Consider the following 12,814-nt stretch of genomic DNA (forward strand, 5'->3'; position numbering starts at 1 on the left):
CCTTGTAGCCGCTAGTAAATTGGCCTCTCCACGCCATCGGGCAGTTCTTCCACTGCCAGTGCATACAGTCGATGCTCCCTAGCATCCCAGGGAAGCCGTGCACCGTCTCGTGCATCCGCATCAGGCTCTGACAATCATTAGCAGTCGGGCGTCGCAAATATGTGTAGCCAAAAGCCTCCACAACTAACTTACAAAATTTCTTGAGACATTCGCGGCCAGTTGTATCCCCGACGTGAAGGTACTCGTCGAACATATCTGCTGTTGTGCCGTAGGCCAACTGGCGGATCGCAACCGTGCACTTCTGTAACGGCGTAAGTCCGGGTCTGCCGATCCCGTCTTCCCGATACTGGAAGTACTCATCACGTCCCTCCAACGTGTGCACAATGCGGAGAAAAAGATATCGGCTCATTCTAAAACGTCGGTGAAAAACATTCGGCCCCACCTTGGATTCTCGGCAAAATAATCTGTGAACAGACGTTCGTGCACTACGTCGTGCTCGCGGGGGACATACGTCCGACATCGTATCGTGCGAGGGACCCGCGCTGCCGCCGCCGCTTGTTCCCGCTGCATTTGTGCCAAGCATTCCGCCTTGGCTTCATTAACGGCATCGAACAAGGCTCGAGTCAAAGCGGATTTTCTTTTAAACCAAAGAAAATGTTGCATTACGTTCTTGCATATGCATTCCTTACCATTACCTTTGAAAACCATTGTTTAGCCCAAATGAGCCTTGCAATTGATCAAACTGCACTTCTTTCAATCAAACAACACATCATCTCTGACCCTTCTCATATACTTGCAACAAATTGGACTAATTCGAGCTCCGTCTGTAGCTGGATCGGCGTCTCTTGCAGCTCGCGCCACCACAGAGTATCCGCATTGAATCTCTCTTACATGGGTTTCTCTGGCACCATTCCCCCACAGATCGGGCAACTCTCCTTCCTCGTCTCCCTTGACTTATGCCACAACAGCTTCAGAGGTTCCATCCCCAAAATCTCTCTCAAACCTAACTAATACTCAAGCCAATTATCCTTAATTTTAGATGCTTGTTAGCGTAAAATCAATTATCGTATATTATTTTCCAAGCCATCAATATCATTAAATTTCTTTTTTATCTTTCTTTTTCGATTTTCTGCATCTTGTTCTTATTGTAAACAAACTTTTCTACCACAACGTCAATACTTCTTATTAATTTTCTCTCTCTTCGCCTAAATTACACTATTTCATTGTTAGTTTCTGAAAAAAAGAAAATGACATTCTTTTTTATTACTCTCTATTTTTTATGATAAAATAATAGTGTAAAAGAATAAAAAAATGAGAATTTTATGATAAAATAAGGTTTTTAATTGGTAAAAATTAAAAGCATAGATTTTAATCAAGAGACAACTATAAAAGCATAGATTTAATCAAGAGACAACTAAAATGCGAAAGAAACAAATTATTACATACTACTACTATGTAAAAAAAGTGAATTAAGTATAATGATATATAACAAAGTAGAAAAAAAAGCGTAAATTGTATAAGCATATTTCCAAACATACATGAACAAAGGCTAAAAATACAACCTCAAACAAGCATATATGAAAATTATAATAAAAACCTAGGGAAACACATGTATTATGAATTTATGATGTATACTATAAAAAAGGATACGAAAAGTAAATAAAGGAAAAAGGAAAGATAAAAAGAATTTAAATGATATTGATGAAATGGAAATTGTGGGTTTGTTAACAAACATCTAAAACTATGGAAATTAGCCTACGTGGGATTAGTCGCTCACGTACGCTCACATTTGTTATGCAGCAGATCTTTTTTCTCCTAAATTGATAGGTTTTGTCTGACTAGTATTAACACCCGTGCTATGCATTGGACATAAGAGTTTTAAATAATGGATACAAAATATAATTTTAAAATTAATTTTATACATAAAATGTTTGAAATTTAGATTATGTATTTTTAGTGTATAATTGACCCTACAAAAATTTTACTTTTTAGGGACACAAAAGTTGAGACGCAATTACTTGCATTGAAAGTTTTTAAAAAACAACAATAATTTAGGAAACAAAAGAAAGTGTTTTTAAATTATTGATCAATTAACTTAATCTTTTGTTGTTTTAGGACGCTTCCATTTACGTGCTCAAATTTTTGTTGTTATACTACAAATAAGAACAATTTTTGAAGTGTTGGTAGTATATTTAAAAACATAAACTAGCGTCCTTAACAAATTTTTTGTGGTAACTATAAATTTATAGAGATTTAGATATGTAATTAGTATACAATTAATGCAATATTAATGATATACTATTTTTTTTTTTAATCTCTAGATGGCAAGAAATTTTTTAATTTAAAAAATATTTTTTTAAAATAAAAATTTTGAAATTTAGATTATGTAATTTTAGTGTATAATATAAAGATATTTGGATATGTAATTAGTATAAAATTAATGTAATATTAATGATTTAAAATAAAAATTGTGAAATTTAGATTATGTAATTTTAGTCTATAATATAAAGATATTTGGATATGTAATTAGTATAAAATTAATGTAATATTAATAATATAATTTTTTGCATTTTATTAACGTTATTTTTATGTGTTTATTTTAATTTTATATCAAAGATAAAAATAAATGGAGTATAAGTTTAAAATAACTTAAAAAAATTTTAAAAAATGAAAATGTTTTATGATATCGAGCATCGACGTGTAAATTGTGGGTAAATGATGACACAACATAGTTGGAGTATGGGGGAATTATGAGTTGCGGATGTTTTTAACCTCATCTCAATAAGAGTCTTTTTTGTCATCTTGGGTTAGTCCTTTAAAAAATAAGTATGTAGTGTATTTTACTTCACTTACTATAATGATAATTATGTTTCACATCCTCTTAACTCACTATATTATCATTTCACTATAAGACTAATATAAAATTGAGTATTTATTTTTCACTAACTTTTTGACTCAGTCATTTCTTAAAACTTATGTCGAAAAAAGTACACTTAGTGTGGACGGATTGAGCAAAATATTGCATTGTGGTCTTTCCTTTTTCTTGTTGGTAAATATATACTTCATCCGTCCCATAAAAATATGTGCACTTTTCATTTTTGTTCGTCCAATAAAAATATGGGTATATTCGTTTATAAAAAAATATCTCAATTTATTACCCTTACAACTTATATCACCATTGAGGGCATCCGCAATGGGGCGGACGATGCATCGTCCGTCGCATCGTCCGCCGCTGCAGCATCGTGAACGATGGGTTACCCATCGTCCGCGCTCGATACATCGTCCGCGGACGATGCGCGGAGGATACCCATCGTCCGCCACTGTGGACGACGCGGACAATGGGTCATGGACGATGCGACGCGTTTCCGTTTTTTTTTTTTATTAAATTTTCAAAAACCTATATATTCCTCTAATTTTCACTTCATTTTTCACTCACTTCACTCTCAAATTCACTACATTTTCTACATTTCAAGCAAAATGGATTCTGGAGATTATCCGAATACCGGCCATTCGACACCAACGCCGAGTACGATCCCGACTTCAGCACCGACTCGTACGGGCTGTCCGACATGGAGCCTTCTCCCTTCCGCCGCCACCGCCGCTGCGTCTGGGTCCGCCACCAAGAAGAAGCGGACCAAGGCACGAGCCCAGAAGTTGCCTACAACGGAGGTGTGTGAAGAGTTCACCCCGGGAAGGACGAACTACTCCGACCCCGAATCCATCGTCTTGACGAGATGTTGGATTGATATTTCGGAGGATCCGGTGTACGCCAACAACCAGAAGGTGACGTATTGGGAGCGCATCGCCGAGAAATACAACGCGGCCAAGCCGGCGTACGCGTACAAGCGCCACAGGGAGCAACTCCGCAAGCACTGGGAGCAAATAAAGAAGCAGGTAAATTTGTTCGCGGGGGAGTACGAGAAGTGCGATAGGGAGCAGGGTAGTGGCGAGAGTCTCACGGATGTGCGGGACAAAGCGATGCAGTCGTACATTTCATTGTACGGTGATTTCAAGCACTACCAGTCCTGGGCGCTGTTGAGGGACAAACAGAAGTTCGTTGGTGGTGTGATTCCCCAATCGACGGCGGCGAGGAGGAGGGCGTCGAAGCGCACCCTCGCTGATTATACAAGTAGCGATATCGGCGCGTCTCCAATGGACCTCAACAGTCCGGTGTTCGAGGATGAGAGTTCCGGCACACCGATGTCCTCCCGGCGTCCCCCTGGCGTCAAGGCTGCCAAGGGCAAGGGCAAGGCCACATCCTCCTCCGCCGCGCCGCCTGACTAGGTCCCGTCGCCGACCCCAAGTTCGACGCCGTCCGCGACTTCGACTGCGGTTACGCGGATTTGGCGGCTTCCTCCGACTACAGGACGTTGTTGGATGCGCACATCGCCCTCATATCGAAGATATCCAGCGGATGATCGATGGCCTCAGCCGCAAGTTGGGACTACTCTAGACTAGCCTTTTTTTTGTATTTAGTGCTTTTTTTTATTTCTTAATTTGTAACTTTTTTTTAATTAAATAAATTTAATATTTCCCTTTAATTTTGTTGTTTTTATATGTTTATTTTTATTTACATTTGCAAACCTAAAAATGTAAATACAAAATAGAAGTAAAATGCTTAGGGCGTCGCTTAGGGTGGGCTATAGTCCGTTCCACTGCAGGTGGAATAGGAAGAGGATAAAATGCTGACGTGGCGGTACATGAGGCATCGCTTAGAGCGTCCCATTGTGAATGCCCTAAAACACTAATTATAACGTGAGTTCACTATCCACTAACACCACTTTAAATACTTTTCTCATCCTTTTTCTTGTTTTACTAATTTTATTTTACTTTTTATATCATATTGTATGCCTATGCTTTTATTGGACTGAGGATATTATTTTTATATGTATCACTAACATCTATTTCCAATGTTACATAGTGTGTACTAATCAAAATGGATTTGCTATTCCTGTCTGAAGTCCCTTTTTTTGTACGCAAATTATTATTGTTCTTGTTATTTGATTTATGTTTGAACGAAACGTGTGAACATAAGTTCAGTCAAGGAACAAAAGTCTAATCATACATGATTGATTGTTGAAAAAGTTCACATATCGTCATCGATCACCCTCTAATTTTGTCACTACCCATACATGATGTATCCATTCCCTCTTCACTATTCTATTGAATAAATATTTTCTTGATTTTGGCACCACAAAACTGAAATCTCATTTTAGATCTCCAATACAATACAATACGCATTTACCCAACGCTGCTTATGGAGTAAAATATTAATCATCGAGAATTTGGTGGTAATTAATTTGACATAAATAATTTCGAAATCTTACATTCTTCCCCCTAAAAAATCGAGAAAATACATTTCGACCCCCCAAAAAACAAATCGTGAAGATCCAATCACTCTGTCACCGTCTCCGGCCATCGGCGTATAGAGAGAGCGGCACCACCTCCTGCAGCGGAGTGGAGAGCGGCGTCGGCAGCGGCGAATTCCGGCAGACAGGGCAGGAGGCGTTGAGCTTGAGCCACGCGTCGACGCACATCACGTGGAAGCAGTGCTTGCAATCAGGCAGCATCCTCATCATCTCCCCCTCCCTATACTCACACAGGCAGATCGCGCAAACGGCGTCGTTCTCCCAATTTCCGCTCCGCTTCGTGAACACCAGCTTCGGATACGAGTTGATTACCGCCTGCTCCAGCCCTACCACCGCGTTCTGCTCCCCGCCGTCGTCGTCCTCGGCGACGAAGATGATGCGCGGCAAATAGATGCTGTTCTCGGCCGAATTCTGAGGGTTGGGGTTTCCGAATTGGCGGCGGCGGCGGCGGCGGGAGAGGGATCGGTAGCAGATGTAGGAGGCGAGGAGCACGGTGGAGAAGAAGACGAGGAAGCCGAGGGCGATGGAGATGGCGTAGCCGAGGCCGATCGAGGTGAGATTTTTGGAGACGGTTAGCGGCGGCGGAGGAGGAGGTGGTGGCGAGGTGGACATTGGGAGAGAAAAGGGGTGGAAAATGCCATCTGAATGAGGGGGTGGGTGGGGGTTGGGGTTGGGGTTGGTGCTGGGCGTTGATGCAGCATTTAATATTTCAGTGTGGAAATAGAGGAACTCATTTAATGGGTCAACCACATTGGCTCATTTTATTTATTGTATTTTACTCTTTTAAATTTAAAATATTGGACTTGGATTTTGGGAAATTGTGATTTTTCGATTTGGACTTTGGAATTTCGATTTTGGAATTTTTGCTTGGCTCAATGACTCAAACTATATGATCCTTTGTAGTTATATGCATTTGATCATTCGAATCATATTATACTTGTCAGTTTCATTTGTTCTACTATAATAGCATCCACAATGGTGTTGGGGATGCGATGGACGATGCATCCTCTGTCCTTTAGTCCGCCACTGCAGCACCACGAACTATACATATTTTATCCTTCGTGCCCTAAGCATCGTCCGCGGACTATGACACGGAGGATGCATCCTCCGGCCTATCCTCCGTCCCTTAGTCCGCCATTGCAGGCGGTGCGGACTATAGGGCGGAGGATGCACACATTTTTTTGTTTTTAATTTTTTTTGTATTTTCTTCTAATATATATCACCAATTTTTTTACTTCATTTCACACCTTTCACTCCACTCTCTTCCTCATCTCAATTTCTCTCTAAATTCAATAATGAATTCCGACAATTTTTCATTTTTGCAAGCACAAAAAATAAAAAACAAAAAAATAAATATTGACAATAGGATTTGCCTTTAATTTATAGTAGTATTTTTATATTTATTCTTGCTAATTGATATGTTTGCAAACATAAAAAATAAATATTGTAGTGTTTATATATTCAAATAATAAATAAAATACTTAGGGCGGGTTTAGGGCGGGCTATAGTTCGCCTCATTGCAGGTGGAAGGGACGGGGGATAAAATGCTGATGTAACAGCGTTTAGGACGGGGCTTAGGCCGTCGCATCCTCCGCCGCATTGTGGATGCCCTAAGATTTGACGTTTTTAAAAAGTATACACAAATCAAGGAGCAGGGTTGATTAATTTAAGGAGTTAGGATAAACTATTCGCCCATTTTCAAAATTTATGCAGTTTTTTATCAATTTGACTATTCTATTTAATGAAAATTTGTCCCAATGAAAATATGGTGATTGATTGTAAATAAATGAGTCAATATGACAAGTGATACATACCCTCCCAGTCTCAATAAATTACTCTTGTTTAAATGCCACGAGATTTTATATAATTTTATTTTATATTTTAGGCAAAAAGAATAAAACAAAACATTAAAAAAATAGAGATAAAAAATTATTTATTATTAGTAATGGGGTCTATCTTGAATAGAAACTCAAGGTAGAGATAGGTAGTCAATCTTGAAAACTTTTAAGTGGACGGAGCCTTTTTAGTAGCAGTACTTTGTTAAAGTTTATTACTCCTACTACCGGTTACCGGTGTATTGAGATTTGATATGCCCAACGACAATTTGTGAGCGATATTTGAGCGCCCCTCTTCCACATCACTTCTCTCTCTATATTATGTGAAATCATCACATCTCTCATTCTCAACCGATCTACCGATCTGAAATTCCTTTCTATAATCCCTTCAGTTTTTAAATTAATTTCAGATTAAGATTACAATGCTCAGAAGAATGAGAGAAGAGCTCTAATTTCAATTGTGATTACGACACCTCAAAAGGAAAAGAGCTCTGATTCCATTTGTTACTGGTGTCAATTAAGAAGTGCAATTTCTAGGAGAAATTTGTTAATAAGTGATTCTCTTCTTACTTCTTGCCATTTCTCTAGTTTCCATGAATATCAAAACCCATATGCACATTTTTTATGGCATACAAACTCATTTGTGAAATTCCCTCTCCATCATCCGGATTGAAATTCCAAAGTATATCATCATCCGGATTGAAATTCCCAAGCATATCATTGTTTTTTCTAAATTGAAATTCTAAATCATAGTGGAACCGATTTCTTTCCGGCAATTTTGATTTTAATTAGTAGAATGAAGGATGGGAAAAGTTTAGGCTTTTTCTCCCTGATAAATTACGCCGCCAATTGACGGGAGTAGCAATTGAATTACACCTATTTTATTCTTCATTCTCTTTTCTGTGCTATCATATGTGTTTATGGATTTTAGCATAGGTTTTGACTGTCACAAAAATATGTAGAATTGAGCAAGAAGAAAAAACATGATAGAGAGTAATTTTGAGTTTTGCAGAGGCACATAGAGATTGTTTTCTGTATATTTCGCCAATAATAAAGTTGATTTTAGAATTGAAGAAGAGAGATAAATGTGAAAGAGAAACAAAGAGAGATGAAATCGCACAGAGAGAAAGAGGACGTGAGAAGTGATAAATAGAGAGAGAAGTGACGTGGACGAGGGGCGCTTAAATGCCGCTCACATATTCTCGCTCAGCATATCAAATCTCCCGGTGTATTTTGAAAAAGTAATTTATTGTTATTTTATTCTTTTTTATAATATTTTTTAATATATTTGAATTAAATTAAATATATAAATAAAATAAATAATACTAAACATGTGTCAAACGAGAATGATGCTTACTTGAGAAAATAAACATTGAAATTTAACATATTTTCCAACGTTTACCTTCCTTGGCTTAACTTGAAATCAGCAATTAAAGATTTAAGCTTTCCCCACCTTGCCTATGATTAAAAAAGTGTGATCTGTTTATTAGTTATATATACTATGTGGTTCAAGTAGACAACACGTGTATAATAATAATAATAATAATATAATGATAATAATAATAATGATGGTGATGATGATTTGTTATTGAAGGAATTTGATGAGCTTGGGCTTTAGATTTAGAATCGGTATATAGATTAGGATTGGGCAGAATTTTATTTGGAAGCAAGAAATTTGATAACATGGCGGGATTAACAAATTTTACAATATGCAGCCTAGTCTTAATTTGGACAAAAAATTGTGTATATCATGTATTATGCTCTTATGCAAAACAAATACTACTAGTACTAATGTAAGTTATGTAACTTTACATTGGGCAAAAATAATGAACTGACTTTGACAGACGTAACAAAAAAGTCTCATAAGTATATACTAGTAAGTACGAAAAATAACACGTTAAGTTTGAATTATTTTTCTCAATCCATTCTATTATCACACCCCTAAGAGCATGAATAACCCTGACCCGGATTTGGGCCGCAAGTCCCCTCCACGTCATCATTTCCTCAAATTAGGGGTTCCAGGCCACAACTCCATTAACACCGCAGGCCACAACTATTCATTTGCACTATTCACAACTACAACATATTTTAATCATTATTCAAACTTGCGGCACGAGCAATAAGTATATTCACAACTCCATTAACACCGCAGTCTCATAAGTATATTCACAATGAATTAAGTAACGTTCCTCTCTCTCCCTCTTTTCTTCTTTCTTCTTCTCAATTTCTTCAAAAATATGAAAAATAAATAAAATTGAGACTTGCGGCCCGGCCCGAACACAACTAACGCCGGGCCGGGACTACACTGATGCGGCACGGGCACGGATAACGCCGGGCCGGGCCGGGACTCGAGAGCGGCCCAGGGACGCAACTGCGTCCTCGGGACCGTCCCGAGCCGTGACACTCGTGCCTCCAACGCTGAAATCGGGCCGGGACTCACGAGTTGCGACCCGGCCCGCCTGCGTTATTCATGCTCTAAATTGACAGTATCAACGATATAAGACAATGTCTAATTAATTTATCTGTACTTAACTGAACTAAATCTTTTTTATTTACTAAGTTATTTCGGCTATTCAGTGTTTTATCATTTTATTTATTTTGATCTTCGACCAAATTAAACTTGATTTCATTACAACCAATAACTAATTAAATCTTAATGTGAATACATACAATTAATTATAGGGAGTATGTATACCATTTCTCTAATCAAAACCATCAATATCTAATTTACTATATTCATAAAAAAAATTACAAAATGCTAAATAATTATCACCAACATGAATAATATCAATTCTTTACACTACAATTCATCATCAATAAATACGAAAATAAACAAAATCCAACATCTTCATTCCAAAATGCCGACAAAAATATACTCTTTCCGTTACCGTTCTCTCATAGTGTTGTGTCATTTTTGAAAGAGTAAAGGTCAAAATTGGTCCTGAACATATAGTCATTTTACCTTTTTGTTCCTAAACATTATCTTTTGGATTTTTTGGTCCTGAACATATGAGAATTTGATCATTTTGGTCCTTTGTTAACTTTTCCGTTAAAAATTAACGGTCAACGGATTTAAATCCGATTTTGACCAAATTTAAGTTTTAATTATGTTTTTAAATCCTTAATTAAAAACCCTAACTATTATTAAAAACACTCTTTTAAATATTATTAGAAATTATGAGAAAATTGTTGTAAAACACAAAACACGATTTTTCATTCTCAACACTTGGAAATTTTCTACGCAAAACGTCTCGCTCTCTCAAGCTCAAGGATTCACTTCGATCATTCCTTCTTCCAATCGGCGACGGTGAATCCAAGGCAGACGACGGCGGCTACCACCACTTGCCCCTCAAAATCCGCCTCCTCCGGATCCGCCTCCTCGGACTGGAAATCCGCCTCCTCCCACTGGAAATCGGCAGCTACCACCACTTGCCCCTCAAAATCGACCCCGACCACGTAATCCAGTGGCACCGACAACTGCTTATGTGCAAGTGAAACTTTTAATCAAATGTGCTTGGAAATCAATCTCGTTTTATACATTTAGGGCTCGACTGTTTTGGTTTTGTAAAGCATTTCACTTTTTAAATCAATCTAATTAAATGTGCTTGGAAATCCACAAACTTTCGTTGTTTGTTGTGGATTTTTATTAGGGAATGTGTAGATTGTGGGTTTGACAGTAAACCCTGGTCGCGAAGAGAAGGAAGAAGAAGATTGCGATGTGAAAAATAAGAAATTATTTAAAAGATTTTTAATTAAGGATTTAAAAGAATATTTTTAATAATAGTTAGGGTTTTTAATTAAGGATTTAAAAAACAGAATTAAAACTTAAATTTGGTCAAAATCGGATTTAAATTCGTTGACCGTTAGTTTTTAACGGAAAAATTAAGAGAGGACCAAAATGATCAAATTTCCATATGTTCAGGAAAAAAAATCCAAAAAATAATGTTTATGACCAAAAAGGTAAAATAGTCATATGTTCAGGACCAATTTTGACCTTTACTCGTTTTGAAATTTGGAAAGTTCCCTAATAATTGAATCATTTTCCTATATAGTCATAATAAATAATTTTTTAAAATCAAATTAAACACTACAATTCACATTTACAATTGACAGTGTTTTTTTTTACTGCACACAAAAAGTAATCTTTTAATTAGTACTATTATGATATCATCCACCGTATTTCCCACTCTCTACATTTTTTTTTCTTTCTATGGACTATTTATCTCAACTTTAATACATTGATTATTATATTATTATTTTCTCTCCACTTTATTAATTACTAATATTACTCCTCTTTATCCAACTTTAATACATTGGTTATTATATTACTATTTTCTCTCCACTTTATTAATTACTAATAGTACCCCTATTTATCCAACTTTAATACATTGATTATTATGTTAATTTTTCTCACCACTTTATTAATAATACTACTTCTAAAACTACTCCTACTAAAATGCATGGCGGCTAGCCAGCTACTATCAGAATTATTGACAGTGGTTGGAAGCAGAAATTTAATCGGGTTAAGACCGAAACAACGAGTCCTAATTTCTTAATTTGGCGTGGTTATGCGATCGGTCACACTACTATTTTTGCTCATTTCCGATTCACCCTCAACAATTAAAAATACCAACATATTAACAATAATTAGCCTCCAATTATCATGTTTCAATTTCAAATCTGATTTCCTAACACGCACCACAGTAAATAAATTAGTAAAATCATAGTACTAACACCGTGGGTTAGGTGTAGTAATTAACCAAATAATTTCATTTTAGGCTTACACTTATACTCCGCCACTACCATCTTCACAACATCAACCGTGGCCGTACAGTTCATCTTCATCGTCACGTGCTTTTTAACAAACCAAAACTTCATCCTCCCGCCAATCCGCGCCCGCCAGCTCATCGCCGCCCGCCCCGCCTCCACATCCTCCCCGAAGCCCGGCTGCGCCAGCACCCGCTCCATCACGATCGCCACCGTCACGTTCATCCTCGCCGTCCGCCGCGCCGCCATGTACCCCGGCGGCGCCCGCGCCTCCCCGATCGCCGCGCCGCGGTAGTACACCGCCGACGCCGAGCTCCCGTACCGGAACGACGCGTAGTTGCGGTTCCTCACCGAGACGTCGGCGCGTATGGTGGCGTTGGAGCCCGGGCGCGGGAGGCGCGTGCCGGGGATGAGGTCGAGCTTCGCGGTGGAGCCGTTCAGCACGAAAACCGGGCCCCTCACTCGGAACACGGTGAAGGCTAGGGCTAAGGCGAGTATGGCTACGAAGAAGAGCGAGGCGGCGGCGCATGTGCAGCATCTCAGCAATTGCCGTCTCCGGAGAGAGGGGGCTTTTTCTTCGTCGAGTTGCTGCTCCGGCGGTTTCTCCATTTATTATGATGCTGAGTTTTGTTGGCTCTATACTTGGGCACCTACTTTGTATATATACATGGATGGATGAATAGCTTGAAAAATAATTAATGCCCATAATAACACATTTAAGATAAATTTCCGTAAATAAAATTTGATTAAATTTGGATTTGTTCTTATTAAATTCATGGTGAAATTGTAATCCCTCCATCCCAACTTAGTCTAACCTAACCGTATTCACTTAATGAACAGAAC

The 12,814-nt window shown here is 38.1% G+C and overlaps 1 protein-coding gene and 1 pseudogene across 1 annotated transcript; both read right to left on the reverse strand.

Moving 5' to 3' along the window:
* Positions 1 to 5,240: 5,240 nt before the first annotated feature.
* LOC125223321 (RING-H2 finger protein ATL67 pseudogene) lies at positions 5,241 to 6,026 on the reverse strand (annotated as a pseudogene).
* Positions 6,027 to 10,254: 4,228 nt separating this feature from the next.
* LOC125217575 (late embryogenesis abundant protein At1g64065-like) lies at positions 10,255 to 12,614 on the reverse strand. Its single transcript, XM_048119092.2, has 2 exons — positions 11,989 to 12,614; positions 10,255 to 10,681 (listed from the first exon to the last, which is right to left on the reverse strand). The coding sequence occupies exons 1-2, from the start codon at positions 12,578 to 12,580 to the stop codon at positions 10,641 to 10,643; spliced, it is 633 nt and encodes a 210-aa protein (XP_047975049.1). The 5' UTR covers positions 12,581 to 12,614; the 3' UTR covers positions 10,255 to 10,640.
* Between the last annotated feature and the right edge of the window lie 200 nt (positions 12,615 to 12,814).

The sequence above is a fragment of the Salvia hispanica genome, chromosome 1, assembly GCF_029641045.1.
Source record: "Salvia hispanica isolate PSC_SH4W2 chromosome 1, Shi_PSC_v1, whole genome shotgun sequence".
Taxonomy (NCBI): domain Eukaryota; kingdom Viridiplantae; phylum Streptophyta; class Magnoliopsida; order Lamiales; family Lamiaceae; genus Salvia; species Salvia hispanica.

Coding starts and splice junctions, on each gene's coding strand:
- LOC125217575 (XM_048119092.2), bottom strand. CDS start 12,580: ATGGAGAAACCGCCGGAGCAGCAACTCGACGAAGAAAAAGCCCCCTCT. Junction 10,682..11,988: donor GGTAGTGGCGGAGTATAAGT/GTAAGCCTAAAA, acceptor GCACATAAGCAG/TTGTCGGTGCCACTGGATTA.